Source organism: Aedes albopictus, chromosome 3 (assembly GCF_035046485.1).
Source record: "Aedes albopictus strain Foshan chromosome 3, AalbF5, whole genome shotgun sequence".
Taxonomy (NCBI): Eukaryota; Metazoa; Arthropoda; class Insecta; order Diptera; family Culicidae; genus Aedes; species Aedes albopictus.
Genome location: NC_085138.1, coordinates 132,174,697 through 132,198,672, shown reverse-complemented (window position 1 = coordinate 132,198,672; position 23,976 = coordinate 132,174,697). Strand labels below are relative to the sequence as shown.

The window sequence follows — 23,976 nt, the reverse complement described above, 5'->3', positions numbered from 1 at the left end:
CAAAAAATAGAAGCAATTCAGAGATATCCATCTCCTAAATCGATCAAGGATTTGAGATCATTTCTCGGCATGATGAGTTATTATCGAAGATTCGTGAAAGATTTCGCGAAAATTGCTAAACCCCTCACGAACCTTCTTAGGGGGGAGAAGAACATGAGTTCATCCAAAAAAATTAAACTCAACGAAGCTGAGGTGAAATGCTTTGAAAAAATGAAATCGATACTGTCGTCTACTGATGTGTTAGCATATCCAGATCATACAAAGCCTTATATACTGACAACAGATGCCTCCGACTTTGCGATAGGCGCTGTGCTTTCGCAAGGTGAAATGGGAAAGGATAGACCAATCCATTTTGCATAACGGTCATTAACAAGAGCAGAAGAAAAACATTCCGTACCCGAAAAAGAAATGTTGGCTATATTCTGGGCATTGAAAATATTTCGAAATTATCTATATGGAGCAAAATTCAAAATCTTTACCGACCACCAACCGTTAACTTTTGCATTATCGCCAAAAAACACAAATGCCAAACTCAAAAACATGAAATCATACCTCGAAGAGCATGATTATGAAATCATCTATAAACCGGGTAAATCGAATGTTGTTGCGGATGCTCTTAGTCGCATTGTATGCTCTATGACAGGCACACGTCATTCAGCCGATGAAAGTGACGACATGTTTATATTATCTACGGAAGCACCTATCAATGCATTTAGGCATCAAATAATAATCAAAAAAGGTCCGGACAAAATAGAAATTTCGCACCCTTTTCCAAATTATACCAGAATAAAAATTCATTTGGACGACATTAATGAAAACTCTATTTTTCAGATTCTGAAGGAACACGTTAATGCATCTAAGTTAAACGGATTATTAACAGACGAATGTATAATGGGCCAAATACAAGAGGTGTATAAAAAACACTTTGCTCAAGAGAATATGTTAAAAATCCGTTTCACTCAGAAAATGCTCATCGATATTCCAGAGGAGCATACACAATGGGAGATAATAAAAAAAGAACACTATCGAGCACATCGTGGTTTAGAGGAAAACAAGGCACAGATCCTCAGAAAATTCTATTTCCCACAGCTAAATAGCAAGCTTCGTGAATTCACGAAGAATTGCCAACTGTGCCACGAATATAAGTATGACAGAAACCCTATCCATTATCCTCTACAAAAAACACCCATTCCAAATGCACCCTTCCAAATTGTTCACATTGACATCATGTTCCTAGAGAAATTAATATTCCTAACATATATCGATAAATTTTCTAAATTTGCACAAGTCCGGTTAGTAGAATCAAGAGCAGCAGTAGACATTGTGCCTGCTATTAAAGAAGTCTTATCTAAATACAAACTGCCAGAAACTGTCGTAATGGATAACGAGAAATCCTTCACGACTGGTGATCTGGTGAACTTTTTCAATGAAAATAAAATAACTTCTTACATAGTAGCTACAGGTCGAAGCGAAATGAACGAAACAGTTGAAAGGTTCCATTCCACCTTACAGGAAATTTATCGAATTACTAAATCTGAGAATCCAAATAAGAAACCAGAAGAACTCGTTGAGATGTCGGTCATCAAATACAACTCCTCCGTCCATTCCTGCACTAAGTACACCCCCTTTGAGATAATCATCCCAAGTTCCCAAAGCTCAAGCATCATTGAAACCGTTTAACAAAACCTACAGAAAAAACAAAATCGTGACCTAAATTACCACAACAAAAAACTGACTCCGAGACATATTAACGAACACAAAGACGCATTTGAAAAGACACGACGACGAGTAAAGACTGTTCCACGGTACAAAAAAATTAAAATTCAAAAAGTCAATAGAAGTACAGTAACCACTTCAGATAATAGACGTGTTCACAAAAACGACTTAAAAATTCGATCTGACTAATCAAGCTTCAATTTCTTTTTTAGACTACTACTGGCGCAAATACTTGGAACTGGTGTTGGACAGACGATCTCAATACACAAGACGGACAACCTACCACTTTTTCTATATGACAAAGGAACCGGACGAATCCAAACCAGTTGCCAATACTACATTCACCATTTCAATCTAGAGTCATTTAAAATTCATGTTCAGGATTTACTGAAATTCAAGCAGGTTGAAGTAAATCAATTCACTACTCTAATATTGGACACATTTAACGAGCTAGATTCAAATTTAAAAAATCTTTTGCCGATTAGAAGAAGGAAAAGATGGAATCAGTTAGGAACAGTTTGGAAGTACCTTGCAGGAAGTCCTGATGCCAATGATCTTAAAATTATCAATAGTTCAATTAACGGTCTTATTAACAATAACAATGAGCAGGTTCGTATCAATAGGGAAATTTCATTACAAATGAAGTGTGAAGAATTAGCAATAAGTTAAAATTCACAAATACAAAGAAATAAAAAAAAAAAATTACAAATGAAGGAAGTGTTGTTTAAAACCAAAGAATCCATTCAGTTACTTAATTCAAAATCATCTGAACTATATTCAATTAACATATTTTTGAACTTGAAATTTCTAAACGATAAACTTGATCAAATTATTCAGACAATAGCATTAGCGAAAGTAGGGGTACTTAACGAAAAGGTATTAAGCCAAGCAGAGATAGAGTTGCTAGTTAAAGATTTAAGTAAGGAAAATCTAATAGTTTGGAACACCGCTGAAGCACTAACGTACGTCACCACATCTATTGCCACAAACGAATTTGACATCGCCGTTTTACTCAAAATCCCAAAGCTAGACCCAAGAGTTTTCCGGAAAATCTTCATTCTACCAACATGGTTCAATCGTCAACAGATCCATGTTTCCAATAACAACTATCTTAACCATGGAAACCAATATTATATTGTTAGCAGCCTACAACCAAGGATCTTCGACGCCAAGGACGTAACATTAGACACCACTGCATGTGTGTCAAATCTACTAGACGGAAAACCGGCCAAATGTGATTACTTGGCCAACCCAATGGAAGAGATCGTGTCGATCGACAGCCAACATCTTATCACAAATGTTCTCGGTAATTTCTCCCTGCACACCAACTGTGGGATATCTGAAAGGAACCTGTCCGGAACTTACCTGGTTTCATTCAACAATTGTGAGGTAACAATTAACAACCAAACGTTTTCCAACTATAATCAGAACATAACAGGTGAAACTATCCACTTACCAATGTATGGCATTCCCATCGAAAAACAACGCATTGTTGTTAATCTGAGCCTACATCATCTGCACAACCTACATCTAGAAGCAAGGAAGGAGATGGAACAAATCCGTCTAAACGCGACCAGTATTCAATGGCCACACTGGACGATCTTTGGAGGACTATCGGTTTCTCCCCTTATCATATGTGCTGTTTTCTTTTTGTCTATTTTTTGTCATAGAAGATCCCAGGTTGAGTTGAACCAACAAAAGCAGACTCCTGATGAAGCAAAGACATTCCAGATTTTGCCGTTAAGTGAGATTGTTCGTATGGAACCTCACACTGGAGGGGGACAAGTTAACACCGCATAGCAACATCGTGCGACATCAGCGTTCTACCCAGCACCAGGCGAAGTAGGACGTATAAACAATCAACAACATTGTGGCACCGAGGGCATCGATCGAACGATAATCGATTGTGCTGAGTAGGATCAACCGCCGCGAGACCGTCATCACTGAGTCAGCTGGATCGTACTGTGTGCAGGTTTCCAAATATATATTAAGTTAGTGAATAAACACTCTAGTTTGTACCACCGGACAGATCGTTTCGGCTTTTGATTTCACCGAACCCTCCCGGGATTATTTAGCTAGCGCATGCATACAGTGACTAAGTAAAGCAGAGGCTTCGTGCCACAAGCCGACATGTACCGAGATAATCACGGGAATATTCTCACGAGCGAGCGTGAGGTGGTCGAGAAGTGACGACAGCATTACGATGAGCACCTTAATGGCGACGTTGCAAGTACCGAAGGTGGCGTGGTAACAGATCTAGGAGTATGTGCACAGGACGAAAGACTTCCGGCCCCTAACCTCCAAGAGATTGAGGAGGAGGTTGGCCGGTTGATCAACAACAAAGCCGCTGGAACAGATCAACTACCAAGCGAGCTTCTAAAATACAGTGGAGAAGCACTGGTGAGAGCACTACACTGGGTCATTACCAAGATTTGGGAGGAGGAAGTATTACCGGAGGAATTGATGGAAGGTATCGTGTGTCCCTTCTACAAAAAGGGCGACAAGTTGGATTGGGGGAACTACCGCGCGACCACACTACTGAGCGCTGCCTACAAGGGGCTGTCCATAAACCACGTGGCCATTTTTTTGGGACTTCTCACGAAGTCCGTTCAGCTACTTGGCTTTGCTGATGATATTGATATTATAGCTCGCAAATTTGAGATGATGGCGGAAACGTACATCCGACTAAAGAGTGAAGGCAGGCGAATCGGATTAGTCATTAATGTGTCGAAGACAAAGTACATGATGGCAAAGGGCTTCAGGGAAGAATCTCCGCGCCCGCCACCCCGAATTTATATCGACGGTGATGAAATCGAGGCGGTTGAAAAATTTGTGTACTTGGGTTCACTGGTGACCGCCGACAACGACACCAGCAGAGAAATTCAGAAGCGTATTGTGCCAGGAAATCGTGCTTACTTTGGACTCCGCAGAACTCTACGATCGAATAAAGTTCGCCGTAACACGAAGTTAACCATCTACAAAACGCTGATTAGACCGGTCGTCCTCTTTGGGCACGAAACATGGACCCTACGTGCAGAGGACCAACGCGCCCTTTGGAGATTTCCAACGGGTGGTGTTGCGTACCATCTACGGCGGAGTGCAGATGGAAGACGGGACTTGGGGAAGGCGAATGAATGACGAGCTGCATCAGCTGCTGAGAGAACCAACCATCGTCCAACCCGCGAGAATCGGGAGGCTGCGGTGGGCGGGTCACGTCATCAGGATGTCGGATGGCAACCCGACTAAAATGGTTCTCGAGAGTCATCCGACCGGTACAAGAAGACGTGGAGCGCAGCGAGCTAGGTGGGTCGACCAAGTGGAGGACGATCTGCGGACCCTACGCAGAGTGCGGAACTGGAGACAAACAGCCCTGAACCGAGTGGAATGGAGACGGCTACTATGTACAACAGAGGCCACCCCGGCCTTAGCCTGATCGACAACAGACAGCATGTCCAACGGATGTGTAATGATGATTTTGGCTGGAATGCCGTTTCACTGGCTATCACCCACATCGTCTTTGAGCTACAGGGAGGTGGTGCGCAGACTCGGAGAATCGTTATAGAAACTTGAATAATAGAGGCTAATTCTGACGCTATACAAAAGGTGGTCCAAGGGTTTGAAGTTGGCTACGTAGGTCATATCAGTGCCCTGCGATTACAGCGATGAAGTGGCCGCGGGGAGAACATTCTGATGGCGTTGCTGTCGTGCCGTCGGTCTACTGGATTTAAAGCAAGCCCGTTTTTGGAAAGGGGTTCCACGGCAAGGTCGGGACAGACGGAGACTCCATTATTGTCAGCAACTCCTTTTAGTGCTAGCTGATAGGGCCTTAGCCTTCAGGAGGTAAAATCGCGGTGCACGTAAGTATCAGTTCTTAATGTTTTCAAAATAGTTGAGCATGGGAGTGGTGGTTGACCCTGTTCGCCGTCCGACGACAAAGGGAGTAGTACGGTCAACCAGGACTCTCCAAAGAGCTTATCATCAATGGTCGTTGTTGCATACCTGCGCTGCGCAGCTAACCTTGAGGGCGCGATGTGAACTAGCCCCTCTCCAAAGCAATGCCTTCTTGGTTGTCCCGGAGAGATGTAGGGGTCGGTGGCAATGGGAACGTGTTCAAGGAAGTTGCAGTAGATTCTAAACAGTAATATGTCTGGTGATTGTTCTTCAGGTTAAGAGCGGGTCACAACAGTATTTTCCTCATATTAGGGTGGCTTATCATCATCAGAGTACCAGCGAAGGACTCTATGCTAAACTGTGCCGCATGGTATTCCGGAATTCAAGATGAAATGTAAAGAGACTCTAAAATTTTTTAGTTGCAGGGTTATACTTGTCCATGGATATAGAAATGTTGCTAGTCTACAACATTGATGAGTACATACACAACCGGTAGTGATTCCCCACCCCACATTTGATGGTCATTTCTCAACTACAGTCGAAACATGCTCTTAAAATTCAACTCAAAACCAAACCCTCCCTGATTTTTCACACCACGCCAAAACACAGATCACAAACAGAAGGACAAAATGACACATAAATCAAAATCGGAAAGCTATCAAATACAGTTCGACACAAAAGCAAAAGTCGCACATCTTGCACAATGGCCCAATAAATAAAAATTTTCCACCGATCTAAGCTGGGCCGCCAAAGCAAAAAAAAAAAACTCTTTCCCATCGAGATCGAAACACAACCGTTACAAAACCATGACAAGTCATTTCGAAGCGAATGTGCAAAAAAAATGCGTAAAACTAAAGGAAATCATATCTGCAAGGATTACGGTGCGCCAGGATATCACGTTTTAAAATGTACATGTTCGGACAAAAATTTTTAAACTGCCTCTCCCTCCTCCGGCCCGGACCCCCTACCTAGTGCAGCATCACTCTGCTACTGCTCCGAAGGGTGATAGTTCAACGGTAACAGTCATCACCGGGACCCCGGCGCTCGGAAGATATACCTACACAGCGTGCGTGAGTAAAAGGGTTCAATTATTGATTAATGTCAGTATGTGACATGGGACAATAGAGATCCGATCCGGAGAGGGACCAAATTGACTGGTGTCCCACACGTCATCATCGTTGCTGCAGTAATGGAACGGGAACCCAAGGCCGAATCTTAGTGAAAGGAAAAAAAGAAACAGTTCGGGATATCTCTCCCAGGGCTACCAGGTCTTGGGCTAGATTGACGCAGTTACGGTGCAAATTTTAGGGTTTTTTTTGTTCCATCACGGATGACGATGACTGGGTTCAGTAAAAAAAAAGGTGTTTTATTTATTTGGATTCACGGCCGGCTCTCTTTGGCAGTGGAAAATATTGATTTTAAAATTCAAGAGGTATTTATGGCCTCACACTGCGTGTGCGGTCGAGCAGTTCCGTTTGATGCTGATTCGTAGCAAATGGTGCGTTTTGTAGGGCATGAATGGAAACAGAGCTAACATTTCTGATCCCGGTCAACCAACTGGTATACATTATGTAGCTGGTACTCTGCTAAGTGAACTACTTTTTTGAAATCTATGAAAAAAAATCGTGCTACAATTCTTGGAGGACTCCCAGGTGGATCTTCAAGACGAATCCGTGGAGAAAATCCCAGGAGTAATCACTGATGAAATTCATGGATGAACTCTGTGAGAAGTGAACTTTAGTAGCAATTCCTGAAGCTTCAGACTCTAGTTTAATTTAAAAACACTTCACTAATACTTCACTTTTGCAAAAGAAAATAAAAAATGAATAACTCTTTTAAAGAAAAACTAGAAGGGACGAGCAAATTCCTTTTAATTCTACTACTGTGCTTATCTTCGGACAGATAGGCCTATTTCGTCTGTGACTTACAGACTTCTTCAGTGTCAAGTGCTCGACTGAGTTAGTCGAGCACTTGACACTGAAGAAGTCTGTAAGTCACAGACGAAATAGGCCTATCTGTCCGAAGATAAGCACAGTAGTAGAATTAAAAGGAATTTGCTCGTCCCTTCTAGTTTTTCTTTAAAAGAGTTATTCATTTTTTATTTTCTTTTGCAAAAGTGAAGTATTAGTGAAGTGTTTTTAAATTAAACTAGAGTCTGAAGTAACAAGTTCTACTAAAAGCTTTAAAGTAATAGTAAAGTGAATTCCTGAAGGTTATTCCATCAGGAATCCCCAGATGACTTTCAAGAAGATATTTTAAAGAAATTCCAGACTAATGTTTGGAGATTTCTATCCAATATCCGGAAAGAAACCCTTAAGGAATCCCAAGAGAAATCCCTAGAAAATTTCCCGGAGGAATTCCCAATAAGAGTTCTTGGAAGAACCTTTAGAGGAATCCTATGAGAAATCCTTGAAGAAGTCACCGTTTTTAGAGGCATCTATGAGTAAATTTTGAGAGGAATCCTTTCAAAATTCTAGGAAATCTGAAGATTCTGGAGGATTTTCGAAAGGAATGACTGGAGAAATCTTGTGAGGAATTTCTTTACTGATTCCATGAGTAAACCCAGTATCCCAGGAAGATATCCCGGAAAGAAGGAATCCTGGGAAAAATATTTGATTATTCCTGGAGGGCTTCTTTAAATATAGGAAGCATTCCGGAGGTTGGCTTTGATCTTGAGATCAAGTGCTGAGAAGCAATAATTCTTGATAATTGTTGAGAAAGATTTGAGTTTGGATAAACTGGCAACACGGTTCAGTGCCGAAGCAGAAAGTAAACTGTCGTGGTAAGAGGTGGACGTAGTGCGAGTAAAGATAGCAAAATGTAGGAGAGTTTTAGTATTAATTAATTTGTTTTTATTATAATAAATTATATATTTCCAGCATTGAAGCTGCTCCAACCAAAGCTGCTTTTAATTTTTGTCTATTCGTGCCGAAGAAAGTCCACACCGCAACAAACTTAAATGATTTTGAGGACCGCCTAAAAGTTTACAATGGAGTCTACAGCACGTAAACTGCAATTGCCAGAAGATGAGGGCAAAGATTGGCGGAAATATTATGAAGATGAGGAGCGCCGCATCGAAGAAGTAAAAATATGACGCTGTGGATAAGGGATAATTTAATTATATTTCAGCGGTGTTGCTAGCTGAGCGTTGTCGATAGGTAGCTAATCTGAAACAAGAAAATAAACTTTATTTTTATTTAGGGGTGAGTGTGATGAAAAGAAGTTAAAAACTGTAATTGGATTCAATTTGTTTTGTTGTAGCAGAGTTGCCAACCCTAATAAAATTGTGTATCGCTTGTAAACTCTACGTTACACCTGACAATCATTAGTCCTGTTCTATAAAGTAGGTTGAACATTGTTGAACTTGCTGCATCCTGCTCTCACCCATTTGTTGACAAATAGGTAATATTTGCTTTTTTATTTGCCTTTCCATTCGCGTAAGAAGTAGGGTAAGTAATCATGAGTTGAACCAAATTGCGGCTTTCTGAAGCATCGGGAATTTCGACTGATGCTTTCACCCACATGAAAATAATTTACTACGGTAAAGTCTCATTTGCAATAAATTTCATTAAAAAAATCAATTATTTGTTAATAATGATTTTAATCTTAACTTGAACCATCGTAATAATAATTTGAACCAATTTTAATCTAGATTTGAACTACTGGTGGCAGCAGCTCGAGCAATTCCCACAACAGCCAATTTCATGCTAAACAACTAAAAATCACATGGATCTGCTAATTCTCAAAACTATTTTTCATTAGGCAGTGGACAAGGTTGCAACCATTCATTTGCAAAGATTTACATTCATTTGCTATTATCTCAGTCCAGAAGCATGCTATCGAAAAACAATGTATGGATGAATTTAACCTTGTAGTTTTATCTGAAAATTTGCCGAATAACATTGGGGTCGCAAACGTATACCAAAGTCGTGAACGAGCTGTGAAGGCAACTCTCCACGCGGTGAATGAAAATTTCATTCACGCTGTGGAAAGTTGCCTTCACAGCTCGCTCACGACTTTGGAATGCGTGTGCGACCCCAATGATATTCGGCAAACTTTCGGATAAAACTACAAGGTTAAATTCATCCATACATTGTTTTTCGATAGCATGCTTCTGGACTGAGATAATAGCAAATGAATGTAAATCTTTGCAAATGAATGGTTGCAACCTTGGCAGTGGAATTTCAACTTAGAATGCTCGGAATTCTTCAGAAATTTGGAAACTAAATTTAGAATTTTCCACTTCTCAAGAGTAAACAAAGCAGCCACTAGCGCAGTCTTCAGGCCAACATTGGAAACTCGCCCCCATTCACCAGTTCAAATCTAGATTACAAATGGTTCAATGGGGCACGTTCCATGTAGTACTAGATTTGTAGTAATGAGCTGAATTTTAGTATGGTGAGAAGGTCAGTTCTCTGTTTCTGCAATGAAATGGTACAAAAAGCGTGGGTATTATGATTCCTTGCCTAATTTGATGCTGTTTGAGCAAAACTTTGGATCACTATGTTGTTTATGTTGCAAGAAATGGAGAAAACAACAACACTGTTATCCAAAGTTTTGCTCAAACAGCATAAAATTAGGCAAGGAATCATAATACCCAAGCTTTTTGTACCATTTCATTGCAGAAACGGAGAATTGACCTTCTCACCATACTAAAATTCAGCTCATTACTACAAATCCAGTACTTCACCGATCTGTCCTATTCAAAATCAGATTCTCCAAGTAATAATTACGTAAATTTGATAATTTTATGACAAATAATGTGGTACCTATATTATTCGGTTGGTCGATTCTACGATGAATTTGCCTTCAATTAACGTATTCACTTATTGTGTGTGATACAATGCGGGAGCTGTACGAGTGCACCGATAATGTACTTCCTCGGGGGGATGGGTGAAATCGCAGTGATTTTTCAATTACTTATTTTCAATGCAAAAACGCTTCATTCAATGGTTTTAAAGTCAATGCTACCAGAAGATATTACGGAAAGCCATTTACCAACTTTTTGGGACAATATTTGCCCAAAAAGTGTGTCGTTTTAATCAATTTCGAAACGGTTAAAATTAAGATTACAATTTGACTAGTTCAAAGCTAGATTTTTACTCTAAAGCAACTTTGTTAAAAAGGCGGAAGAGTCTCTTATAGTATATTGTAACTACTCATTTATTTATTTAAGATTTTTTTGCGTCCCTTATAAATATAAGAAAAGCTACCTGTACCAGTTTTCAAAATGTAGCAAATTGTAGCAACACCTACCATTCCCATTCTTCGACATTTTTATTTCGCCCTCAAGCGCGCAGAAACACTCTGTGATAATGCGACTTTTCGCAGGACATCCTTCCCAAAAAAAAATATATCAAGGATTCCGATGCAGTTGATTACAGTGATTAATTCAAATAGCTCACTAGCTATTACTACAAAAAAATTCAAAACATAATTTCAAAAAATCTTCAATGGACTGCTTCAGAAATCGCTCCATGAATTATTTCAGAATTCCTTAAATAATTTTTTCTTTGAGAGAAGGATACATTAAGGGGCTCGTCAAAGGATTCAGAGAACCAGTAATAAATTCCTACAGCAATTCCGTCCGACTTCTTCAATATTTCTCCCACATATATTTCTCCATGGATTTCCTCAGAAATTTCTCCGGCATTTCCTCTAAAGACAACTCGTAGAATTTCTCCACTAATTCCTAAGAATTTCAAAACTGCATAGGCTTTTCTAGGAGTATCTCCAAGTATTTCTACAGGAGTTTCTTCAATAAACGTCTACAAATTGCTCCAGGATAAGTTTCATAAAATCTTTCAAAAACTTTGTAAAACGTTTCCTTGAGGGTTTTTTTTTCTAAAATTCCGCAATAAGCTATTCTAGGAATTCCACCCTCTAAGAGTTTCATCGGATTTTGTTTCCCGAAGTTCTTCAGAATTTCCTTCGGATTTCTTCAGATATTTATCCAGAAATCTTAAACTTCTACAAGGATTCTATTGGAGATTTCCTAAAGAATTTCATCAGGATTTTTTTTCAGATTTTTTTTTGTTTTACTTTGAAAATTCCATTAGGGATAGCTTTATATATATATATATATCTCAACAGGCTTCTTCAAGTAAAAGAAAATCGCGTTAAGTACTGTTCCTTTGAATTCCACTAAGAATTTGCATCCTTTGACAGATACGTATTTCGAACTCAACTGTAAGGTCGTCTTCAGTGTCTTGTACTTGACTCGAGTCAAGTACAAGACACTGAAGACGACCTTACAGTTGAGTTCGAAATACGTATCTGTCAAAGGATGCAAATTCTTAGTGGAATTCAAAGGAACAGTACTTAACGCGATTTTCTTTTACTTACAGATATTCCCCTAACAAGCCCAGGTTAATCAACATCATCAAGGCTTCTTCAAATATTTCAGGATTTCTTTAGGAAGGGGTTTTATAAAAGAGTTTCCATTTATTTTTTTTGAAATTCCTCTGATAGTTACTTTAAACACCCTACCGATTTCTCTAAGAAATCCCTAAAACACCTGGTAGTATCTTTAGAGACTCCTTGATGTTTTTGCCTTTCTCGTGCACCAAGGTGTACCGAAAGGCTATATGTTCACTCCAAAAATGAAATTTTGATAGAGCCCCCGGAGGGGCAAGTTTCATATACCAATCGACTCAGCTCGACGAGTTGAGATGATGTCTGTGTGTAATTATGTGTGTGTGTGTATGTATGTGTGTGTGTATGTGTACAAAAAAAGGTCACCTCACTTTTAGATAGTAAATATCAACCGATTTTAACGATCAACGGCTCATTCGACGCGGAATCTGGTCCCATTGTTTCCTATTGAAAATGGTTCAGATCGGTCTAGCCGTTCCGGAGTTATGGCCATTTAGGTGTTCCGGATCGGTACCCCTGGAAGGGGCCAGACATGAACATGCACCAAACTCATGCATGCGACCCATCAAACCACGGCATTTACGATTATCTGATGAACGGTGAGCAGGAAAATAGTCTCAGACCATATCTGAACCGGTAGTGTTCCGGAACCGGTTCTGGGTGTCCCGCCGGAAGTGGTCAAACATTAAATTGAACATAACTCATGCATGCGACACATCAAACAGCGGCTTTTTTGATAATCTGATGAACGGTTAACAGGAAAACAGTATCAGACCACATCTGAACCGGTAGTGTTCCGGAACCGGTTCCGGATGTCCCCTCGGAAGTGACCAAATATAAAAGAGTCCAAACCTATGCATGCGACACATCAAACAGCGGCATTTTCGATATCCTGATGAACGGTTAAGGAAAACAATAATAGACCATATCTGAACCGGTAGTGTTCCGGAACCGGTTCCGGGGGTCCCGACGGATGTGGTCAAATAAAAAAGAGTACCTAACCCAAGACTTAACCCATGCATGCGATACAACAAATAACGGCTTTTCTGATAACCTGATGACTGGTTATTAAAGAAATAGGTTAGGACCACATTAGAGACAGCCGGTTGTATTCCGGAACCAGTTCCGGGTGTCGCGCCGGAAATGGTCAAATATAAAAGTCAACCAAACCCATGCATGCGACACATCAAACAGCGACATTTTCGATAACCTGAGAAACGGTTAGCAGGAAAATAGTATCAGACCATGTCTGAACCGGTTGTTGTCCGGAACCGGTTCCGGGGGTCCCGATGGATGTGGCCAAATATAAAAGAGTACCAAACCCATGCATGCGATACAACAAATAACGGCTTTTCTGATAACCTGATGCCTGGTTATCGAAGAAATAGGTTAGGACCACATTAGGAACAGCCGGTAGTGCCGTAACCAGTTCCGGGTGTCCCTCCGAAAGCGGCCAAATATATGCGACACAGCAAAGTTAAGATTTTTTGATAACCTCATGAACGTTAGCAAGCAAACACCGATGAAAAAAATGTTTTACGCATATGGTCTAATCTAAACCGTTACGTAGTAATTGGACTTTACATGTTTTTGACTTTGCTTGTCTCAAACTGGCTATAACTTGAAAATGGTCAAACTTATCGCATCTATTGGCTTAGTTAGATAACTAAAGCTAAAAAGCTCGGAAGTAGTGTTTGCTTTTCTCGTACACTTAGTGTACTAAAAAACTATATGTTCACTCAAAAAACGATTTTTCTATAAAAAGGCTCGGAGGATCAAGTCGCATATACCAATCAACTCAGTTCAACGAATTAAGATTATGTCTGTATGTGTGTATGTATGTACGTATGTATGTGTGTGCGCAAATTAAGTTCTCTCACTTTTAAGGCACTTCCTATTGGCCGATTTTTCGGATTATAGCTTGAAAAACCGGAATAGGCTCCTAAAGGCCTATCTCAATTTCTGCATAATTCGATCGAGTATTAATTAAAACGACATGTTTACTCATTTTTTTAAGAATTCCTATTAGGTAAAGCCAATAAAATATATTTTCAAAAATTTTAATAATTTTTGCAACACTCCTTGTTTAGCACTCAATTTTGGGTAAATTTAGTTTACCGTGTATGTCAAACAGGAACATTTGTTGTCAAAAGTGAGCCAATGTGATGTCTTTTGCAACCCGCCGTTTCACTTTCGTTACGTCAAGGTTGACCTCGAATGTCAAACAAGACCTGCTCATCATTATTTTATTTTCGAGTTTATTAATTATTCAGTCATTGTTTAAGTTCGAAAAAAATACCATTGAGATCAGAAAAGCATGCTCCTTCGTGTTATGCAGCAAAACCGGTAAAATATTTTTCATTTTAGGACCCTATTGTTTCCTATCAAAAATGGTCCAGATCGGCCAAGGCGTTCCGGAGTTATGGCCAATTGGCTTCTTTAGCGGTGTTGAGATTATTCCATATTCAAAATCTGCATGCAAAACTGAGCCGAAATCCAAATTTTCATGAATTTTGGTGCCCGGGAACCTATTTAAAAATCAGTTTGAAGTTTGTATGGGAGCGATTTGTCGAATAACCCCTCGTCGCATTTTGTACTGGGCGGAGCTGTCAAGCAGTTGGCCAGCTGTCAAAAGGTGATTTCGAAAAATCTCTTCGAAAGCGATTTTAAGTACCAAAATGAAGTTCTAAAAATCTGAAAAAAATCATGGTGGTTCAGAAAAAGGTGCTCTTTCGTATAAAATCAAAAAATCAATATTTTTTTCTTAATTTAAAAACCCAATTCAGTGATACTGACCAGCACTGGCATAACTGGCCGTATATAAAACTGAACTAGCCCCATCATGCGATACATCAAACTGCGGCGATTTTTGTAACCTTTAGCATGGTTGGCGTGTTTTGTGCGGAAATTAACACTGGAGACCAGAAGCTCCACGATGTCGGCCCAAAATTCAAGATGGCAGCCAAATGTTCAAGGTGGCGGCTCAAAATTAAATATGGCGGATGTTTAATAGAGATTTAGGCTCTTAAGGTTGAAGGATTCGTCATTGACATAATCGTCATCATTGAAAATTCGAAAGCAGTTTTCTCGTTCAAAGCTGAAATTTCCGCAGTGAAAATGTATTCACTGTATTGCGGGTGGAAAATGGAGTACAGTAAACACCACTGCGAAAATTTCAGTTTTGAATGAGAAAACTGCTTTCGAATTTTCAATGATGACGATTATACTAATGACGAATCCTTCAACCAAACGCCAAAAATGGCGACCAGAACATCCAAGATGGCAATCTTAAATCCTAAATGGCAGCTTCAAATTCAAAATAGCGTCTTTTTCTTAAGAAATTGAAGCTCAAACATTAAAAGCCAGATAAACGATAGGATTTCTGGTATCATGAAATGGATTTCTGTTGATTGTATGAAAGTGCGATATACATCAACATTTTACACAACAAGTTTTATTGAAATGGGGTTTCGAAGGCACGAGAAAGGCGCCATCACCGCTAGGTGGATTAATTAAGGTTTTTTTTAAAGGATCTACGTTTCCGCTGGAACTTGACTTACTTCTTTTGAGCCTAATGTTCTTTGAGGACTTGATTGATTGAATGGCTTTCTTTGTGTGTCATTGCTTGAATTTGTGTATTGTGAGATAATGCTACCCTGCGCCAAAAAATTCGAGAAAATTCCCGGACCAAGAACAACAATCGAACTTCTTCTTCTTGGCGTAACGTCCTCACTGGGACAAAGCCTGCTTCTCAGCTTAGTGTTCTATGAGCACTTCCACAGTTATTAACTGAGAGCTTCCTCTGCCAATGACCATTTTGCATGTGTATATCGTGTGGCAGGCACGAAGATACTCTATGCCCAAGGAAGTCAAGGAAATTTCCTTTACGAAAAGATCCTGGACCGACCGGGAATCGAACCCGTCACCCTCAGCATGGTCATGCTGAATACCCGTGCGTTTACCGCCTCGGCTATATGCCCCCCCCCCCACAATCGAACTAACGTTTCTGAATTAGTGCTCCAGTGCCATTATGCACTATCTCCACTTCCGTATTAAAGACAATTATCAAAAGTTATTACATTTAAATTTTTAAGTTAATTAACGTTTCGAATCATGGTTTATTAATCGCTGTTGAATGTTGATACAGTGTGGTATCAAAATGTTTTTTTTTTATTTGGAAAAAGCTATTTTAATTTTCACGGTGATCAGATGTGTCCATCCGGGGATATCGAAAAAAAAATGGAAGTTAAATGGCTTGGTGTAGGTCGATCATGTCTTGATTCTTAGTTAAAACGGGTTTAAAAAATGTCCGTTTAAAATCTTGCATGCATTTTGAAAACTTGTTTGGCAATAAAAAAGGGGACTAGACGGATCAAGGGCAATGAAACAAAGGCAAAAGCGAATCCTCAAATCACTTCACGGTTATCTGTCCAGGTAGAAAGTCGCTAAAGGTGAATCTCAGTGCTCCCACGAAGATGTCCTACGAAATGATGTTGATGACAGTGATCTTGAGCGCCCTCGTGGTCTCAGGGGCACCTCCGGTAGTAGTGAATCAATACAATCATCGTTTTGGTGACCAGTACGCTTTGGGGTAAGTTTTCCATTTATTGGACATTTTACAAATGCAGTGTTCTTGAAATGGCCTTTCATTCCGATTTTCAGTTACACGTTAAATGACACACAAGTAGTTAGCCAAGGTATATACAAGAAGGCTCTTGATGATGGAAAACAGGTTTTGGTATTCAGCGGATCCTACAGCTTCAGCAATGGTGATGGAATCAAACACACCGTTGTGTATACCGCTGATGAAAATGGTTTCCATCCAAAAATAAATGGTAAGTGAATGCGGAGAGTTGTAAAATATGGCGAGTAGAAGTGGCGATATTACACACACAGATTTAATCGATTGTTCATTTTATATTTATTTTAACTACAGCTCCGTGGCGGATCCCCCCATTGAGAGAACCAGCTACCAGTGGAAACAGTATCACTACAACTTCTAAACCAACAACAACAACAAAGTTTCCTTACGTTTCATACGCAAACGTTGAACATGGAATTGATTTCAAATGTTTGGAGTCTTTGTGTGGGAAAAAGTAGTCGCACAGACTAATGCATCGATTGAACCCCATAATTGAATAAACATAGAAGTAATTGTTCTTTTGCTTATTTCTTCCCCTTCTCTTAATGTTTGGATTTGATAAAATACATGCTTTTATGTAACATAAAAATTTAGTTACCAGTCGACAGTCAAAAAATTCACAATACGGACGTGTTACTTTCTTCATATATCCTATTTGGCCGGGGTTCTGCTAAACCGAACCAAGCGCCAAAAAGTTTATTCCGAGATAATTAAGCTTCAAGTTCAACCACTCAGAAATAAACAATAGCTAAGATTATTTGAAACTTTTTCGCACACAAGTAACTTACAAGCCTTTATTAACCATCAGAGATGAAGAAAACATGTAAATTATTTAAAATAATTGATATAATACCATTTAATTTCTCAGTACTTTGCACTCAGTTCACTCTGGCTGAACAAAAACATTGGAATATGGTTTATAGTTCAGTGTGGCTGACTGTGTTTCTTTGTTTCAGAGAAAACCAGTCGGAATGTGATAAAAAAATCTCGATTTTTCAGTGTCTATGAAGTTGAAATCGATATCACTCACAATCCTTTACATGAATCAGAGAGGATGCGTAGTATGGTAGCACAAAGGTCTCAAAATAGTGTGAAATGTTAACGGCGGAAGCCCTCCCAGCTTAGCCCTTCCCATCTATGTTTTTTATAGGCGGTGCATGTGCAGGCACAGAACAAGAGTGATTATGTCAAATGATGTCCTTGCATGTCTTGAGGTCATGAGATGTGAAAATGGAGCAATTTGTGTACTTCAAATTTATATTGGTCGAAGAAAACCATGAAAATGATCTGCCAAAGTGAACTAAGGCAAAAAAAAATCGAAAATATTAAAGAGATTCGAACTTGGGTCCTTTCAGTGATAACCAAGCACGTTACCTCTAGGTCATTTTACCTAGCTGAAGGTCAGTTGTAAAGTCTGAATCAAGTTCTTAATATTCTTCTCTAGCATGGTTTTCGTGAAAACGCCATTTTTCGATCAGCCAAAGCGAACCAAGTGCTTGATTTTTTTCAAGCTGTATTATTCTTATTAGCCTTGTTGTTCAATGACGGCTCCTGGGTTAAATAATCAGTATGAGGTGTATCAACATAACGCATGTATTCAAAGCCAATTCATCTTTGTATTGTTGAGAATAAATTGATTTTTAAATACAGTGGATTTGGTTCGGTCTGGCTGACTGTGATTTGGAAAAATGGCGATCAACGCCATCGAAATCCAAATCGATCCTCCAACACCCGTATTTTTGATTACGTGTTAAATTCTCTCACAGATTGTTACTATGAGTCGGTTAGAAGTTAGAAATCTGACAGCGATGAGGAAAACTTGAAATGTTCATCATTTGGACCAAAACTAAAATATTTCGCTGATTCTATGGAATGGTTTACAGTTCACTCTGGTTGGATGCAATTTTATTTTTTGTATATTCTGCCAAACAGAAATTTTGAATACACTCCACGAAGAGCTGGCAGAATTACTGGATTTTTACACGAAAAGAAGATCATCATATTCTTCATTTATTTATTTATTCACTTTACATCAACAGACAACTTTGTCCCAATGATGGTTAAAACTATTTGATACTACCAACTATAACAACAGATAACACAAACACAAAATCCTTATTCGTCAGCATTTGTACAAAATATCACAGAAAAATTACGTCTGATTGTTGCACGAGACAAATTAAAATCGAAACCGGTTGCTGCCCTATTGAACACTCGAAGAGCACCATGAATAGCGATATTCTGGCCGTAGTCGGTTCGTTGGAGCGGTAATCTCAGCATATAATTGTTTCGTAGCGCTCTTGGACGGACGTTCAAATCAACTGCCGCCAGAATTGCTGGGCAGTCTTTTCTTCCTCGAATTGTGTCAGCCACAAACATTGCCCTGGCGATATTTCGGCGCGCCTGGAGAGTTTCCAACTGGATCAAACGACATCTACTCTCATAGCTCGGTAATCTAAACGGATCCTGCCATGGAAGTCGACGGAGAGCAAAACGTAAGAAGCGGCGCTGAACCGATTCGATCCTGTCCATACCGTTCTGGTGATACGGATACCAGACGACCGAGCAGTACTCTAGGGATGAGCGGACGAGCGAACAGTACAGCGACTTGAGGCAATGTATGTTGCTGAAATTCTTGGCGATGCGAAAAACAAAACCCATTGTTCTGGAGGCTTTTTCTACTACGTACGATACATGTTGTTTGAATGTCAGCTGAGTGTCAAGGATTACTCCCAAATCCTTCACATGGTCGACACGTTGAATTTCACAGCCATTAAGCTTATACGAGATGATGATCGGCTGGCGAATGTGGTAAAAGACATTACGGAACATTTGTTTGGATTAACGACCATGCCATTCAAATCGCACCAATCCGCGAAAATATTGAGCTCTTCCTGAAGACGTATTGCATCATAAACAGAGCAAATCTTCAAGTAGATTTTCAAATCGTCCGCGAATGATAGTTTAGGGCCTTTAATTGCGTAGTTGACGTCGTTGAAATATAGCAGAAAAAGTAGTGGCCCCAGATGGCTACCTTGTGGGATACCAGATGGAGCCGGGAACTCATTCGACACGGAGCCTTCGACGGTGACTGTTAGCTTACGACCGACGAGGTACGAATTAATCCATCTCAAAACACTACCGCCGACACCAAGCCTTTCCAACTTAGCAATCGTTATAGCGTGACTGATTTTATCGAAGGCTGCAGACAAATCCGTATAGATGACATCCGTTTGGACTCTCTCTGCAAAGCTTTCCGCAATGTACGTGGTGAGACACAAGAGGTTAGTCGTGGTCGACCTACCTGAGATGAACCCATGTTGGTCGTCACTCAGATATTGTTTGCAATGTGCGAGAAGTGGGTCCATAACTACAAGTTCAAACAGCTTGGAGATTGCGCACAGTGATGTGATACCGCGATAGTTGCAGACGTTCCTGCGATCACCTTTCTTGTGAACGGGAAACATAACGGCGGTTTTCCAAACCGACGGGAATTCACCACTTGACAAGGACAGGCTGAATACGTGCTGCAGAGGAGTCAGGAGATTTTCAATGAACCTCTTCACAAAAACGGATGGGATTCCGTCAGGGCCAGAGTTGCTCGATGACTTTAACGACGAGGCGGCTCTGAAAATCATGGCATTGTCGATGTCAAGTCTGTATAGACTACTTCCAGTCATTAACGGAACATTGCAAGCGGCTTGATGAATTTGACGATCGGGAATGACTTGATTGTTGAAAGTGCTGGCAAACTTGTCGGCAAAAAACTGGCAGATGTCATCGGGGTCACAGGAGAATTTTTCGTTGAAGGTCATGGTTGAAGGAAAGCCAGCCTCTTTCCGTTGACTGTTAACGTACTTCCAGAAGGACTTGGGCCGAATCCTCAGATTCCGTTGGAGGTTTTCCTGGTACCGTCGGAAGCTCAGGCGGCTACTCAAATGGTATGCGGTGTTTAATCTCTTGTAATGGTCTCGCAGCGAAACTGTCCGATATTTCGAGTACTTCTTAAGAGCAGCTTTCTTCGTGGACTTCAGTACACGAAGCTCACGAGTCATCCACGGTTTGTTGTTCAGGAAAGCTTTCTTAGGTACATGTCGCTCAATCACATGACCCAGGATGTGCGAGAGTGTCTGAGCAGCATTGTTCACATTACGTTCGTCGAGGACAGCGGCCCAATCGATGGCAGATAGAAATTCAATAATGCTTTGCTGGTCAGCATTACGAAAGTCGTAAAACACGGGTGCGACAGTCATCATTTTGCTTGAACAATGATCGTCGAGTGTGAGGACTAATGGAGGATGGTGATTCACATGTTTGACCAGTGGAACTGGAGCAATGGAGATAGCTGGGGCGACATCTCGAGCACTCACGAAACAGAGATCAAGACAGCGACCATTTTCGTTGGTAATGTAATTAATTTGTCGTAACGTGGCGGAGCTATAACTATCTAAAAGTTTGGATGCACCTACATTCAACTTAGATCGATCGGGATCGGGGTGTAGAAACCCATTGCAGGACGATTTCCAAGAGATTTCCGGTAAGTTGAAATCTCCAATGATTATGATTTCGTCGACCGCATTAGCCTTTTCAATAACCGCCGCTAACGATCGGGAATGAGTGTCGATTAAGGCGGTGTCACGGGTTCGATCAGGGGGCACATAGACAACACACAGAAACACCTTGCGGTTTGTAAGCTGGATACACGCCCATTGCTGTTCTACACTATCCCAGTCGTCATTGTTCAAAACTCTAGTTTTGAACATCTTTTTGGTAGCTATGAGAACGCCGCCACCAGTTGATTTGCGACTGTTTCGAGGTCCACGATCACAGCGACAAACTTCGTATTCCGTACCAAAAACCTGTCCCGAGAGAGTTCGTGAGTCCAACCACGTTTCGGTTAGAACGATGATGTCGTAACACCCATCGGATATTGCGAGTAGGTATTCGTCCACGCTACTATTCATTCCACCAGCGTTTTGATAGTAGATCAATACACCATCGTGATGATCTCGCCTTGCTATCAAGGATTTGGAGGAAACTGTCATCGGGCGTCGGAAGGTAGTCGCTACTTCCGGCAAGACCATGACTTCAGCACCAGGAGGACCCCGCCTAGCTGGGGCCTTGGAACCCCTTTCCGATCCCACGGAGTCCAAAATGGGGAGTGTGAGGTAATCACGCGACCATGACGGACCAGCTACTGTCAACCGGGAGTCTCCAGTCGTTATCCTCCATTGGTCGTACAATCGAGCGTCGGTGAGAGCGTCCTTCGGGATGCGCCTATATCCAATACCGTGTTCCGGAGATCCCGGGGCCTCGAAAATGGAAAAAGGTTCAAGAAGCGAGTTTCTTGTATTCAAATCGTACTTGCCTAGAAGTCCGTTTTGGAAGACCCCTTCTTCCAACTCACGCGCAGGACCGGGACGGCTGATGGTCGCTGGCGGGAAGGGCTCGACTGCGGTGAGAGGAATTGGGGCTTCCTTAGTGCTAATGGCAAGTGTGCATCCCGGTATTATGATTGGAGATGATGGTCGTTCTTGCATTATTGAAGTCAAACTAGAAGTAACGGATGGTACAGCGCACGAGGTGATCAAAAAAGTCGAGTACTTGCCTGTAGTTGTAGTTTGGAAGACCCCGTCTTCCATCTCACACGCAGGACCGGGACGGCTGATGGTCGCTGGCGGGAAGGGCTCGACTGCGGCAAGAGGAATAGGGGCTTCCATGTGGCTTGCGGCAAATCTGCGTCCCGGAATCCAAATTGTTGAAGACAAACACGCTAGGGTTGATGACGTTGAACTAGAAGCAGCGAGGGCTACAGCGAATGAAGTGTTCGAAGAAAAATCGTACTTGCCTATAACGGGAGTTCGGAAGTCTCCATCTTCCAGCTCACACGCAGGACCGGGACGGCTGTTGGTCGCTGGCGGGAAGAGCTCGACTGCGGTAAGAGGAATAGGAGCTTCCTTGAGACTTGTGGCAAGTGTGCGTCCCGGGGTGATGACGATATTAGTTTCGCTTATTCCATTAAAACGACGGCTTCTGGTGAAATGCTCAAAGGATCGTCGGATGCGGCTACAGCTCCCGGGCGCCAAAAATTTTCATCGGATCTGTTGTCGGTGAACTCCCTGTAAAGGACACCTTTCGGCCACGTCGATGTAGACAGAGCTTTAGATTTCAACTCCAAGTTCATGCCAATTTTGAACGAGATGAAGGACATTGTGCGTATGTCCCTTCCTTTAGCCACAAGCCGGACGACTTGGACGTCTTCGGTGCCGAGACGTTTCTTAGCTAAGGCGCAGACCTGTTCGACAGACACATCTCTCGCTATCCGCGACAGGTACAGCCAAAACTTTGGTTGATTCGGTGGAACAGTGGCGATTTCTATTGACGGAGAGGGAGTACTACCGGTCCCTAGCAGCAAGGGCGGCTGCTTATCCATGGTTGGTTTAGCAGCTGTATTGAACAGTCTCCTACTTCGTGTGAACCTTGGATCGATCCCAACACGTTTAGAGGACTTCGGAGTGCATGAACTCGAATTGATCAGCTTTGCGAAGTTGGTTCGAATTTCGGCCTTGAGTTCATTCATTATTTCGTTTTTCAGGTTTTTCATAATATCGCTGTGGGAGTTGAGAGCATGCTCTTGACCTACTTCATAGGCGGCAAGAGATGTATTCCGAAAACGCATGTCTTTCATAAGCGACTTACACGAGGGACAGAACCACAAAAATTGATTGAGTCTCATCACCTCCTCGAACGTATCGGCAGCAACTCCACAGCAGCTAGGATGGAAGGTTGCCTTACAAAAGCCTTGACACTCTATTTGAATGTCCCCGATATCACCAGCACAGGAACCACATACTAGAGACATTTCGTATTAGGGTCTTTTTCAACTGTTACGCTCGAAAATGTCAATCAAGACCACCTCGTATCGGATATACTATAGTCCACGAAGATAAATAAAACAACACACGCGCGGTGGAGAAGCTCTAATGCGCGAAACTACGGTAGCCCGAAAAGTGCAGCAAGGAGACACTCAATGGTCGAAGCGAAAAACAGTGTGATGTCGCGAAAGTGTTTGTTGATGAATTGTATTTTCGCGATATTATCACTAACTAAACGCGATCAACCATCAACCACATATGCACCATCCGATTAACAGCAAACAAATAATATTTAGAACACGATTCAATTGCATTAACACAAATAAAATTGAAATATTAACACCGGCAAAAAAACGTAAACATTTGCTATGTCCACAGACAAACAGACCATCTTATGGTTAAGAAAACTCAATTTTTCAAAAAATGGTCTTTGGTTCGGTTTAGCAGAACCCCGGCCATTTGAATTAGGGTCAAAAC

At 41.1% G+C, this 23,976-nt stretch overlaps 2 protein-coding genes across 2 annotated transcripts; both read right to left on the bottom strand.

Annotated features, from left to right (window-relative positions):
- Positions 1 to 19,365: 19,365 nt before the first annotated feature.
- Positions 19,366 to 22,344, bottom strand: LOC134290360 (uncharacterized). Its single transcript, XM_062857481.1, has one exon. It carries the CDS (start codon positions 22,342 to 22,344, stop codon positions 19,366 to 19,368), a length of 2,979 nt encoding a protein of 992 aa, XP_062713465.1.
- A 290-nt stretch (positions 22,345 to 22,634) lies between these two features.
- LOC115260148 (uncharacterized) lies at positions 22,635 to 23,486 on the bottom strand. The gene has a single exon (XM_029861056.2). It carries the CDS (start codon positions 23,484 to 23,486, stop codon positions 22,635 to 22,637), a length of 852 nt encoding a protein of 283 aa, XP_029716916.2.
- Positions 23,487 to 23,976: the final 490 nt, after the last annotated feature.

What these genes read in the sequence shown, in the direction of transcription:
- LOC134290360 (XM_062857481.1), bottom strand. Translation starts at nt 22,344, where the DNA reads ATGGAAGCCCCTATTCCTCTTGCCGCAGTCGAGCCCTTCCCGCCAGCG.
- LOC115260148 (XM_029861056.2), bottom strand. Translation starts at nt 23,486, where the DNA reads ATGTCTCTAGTATGTGGTTCCTGTGCTGGTGATATCGGGGACATTCAA.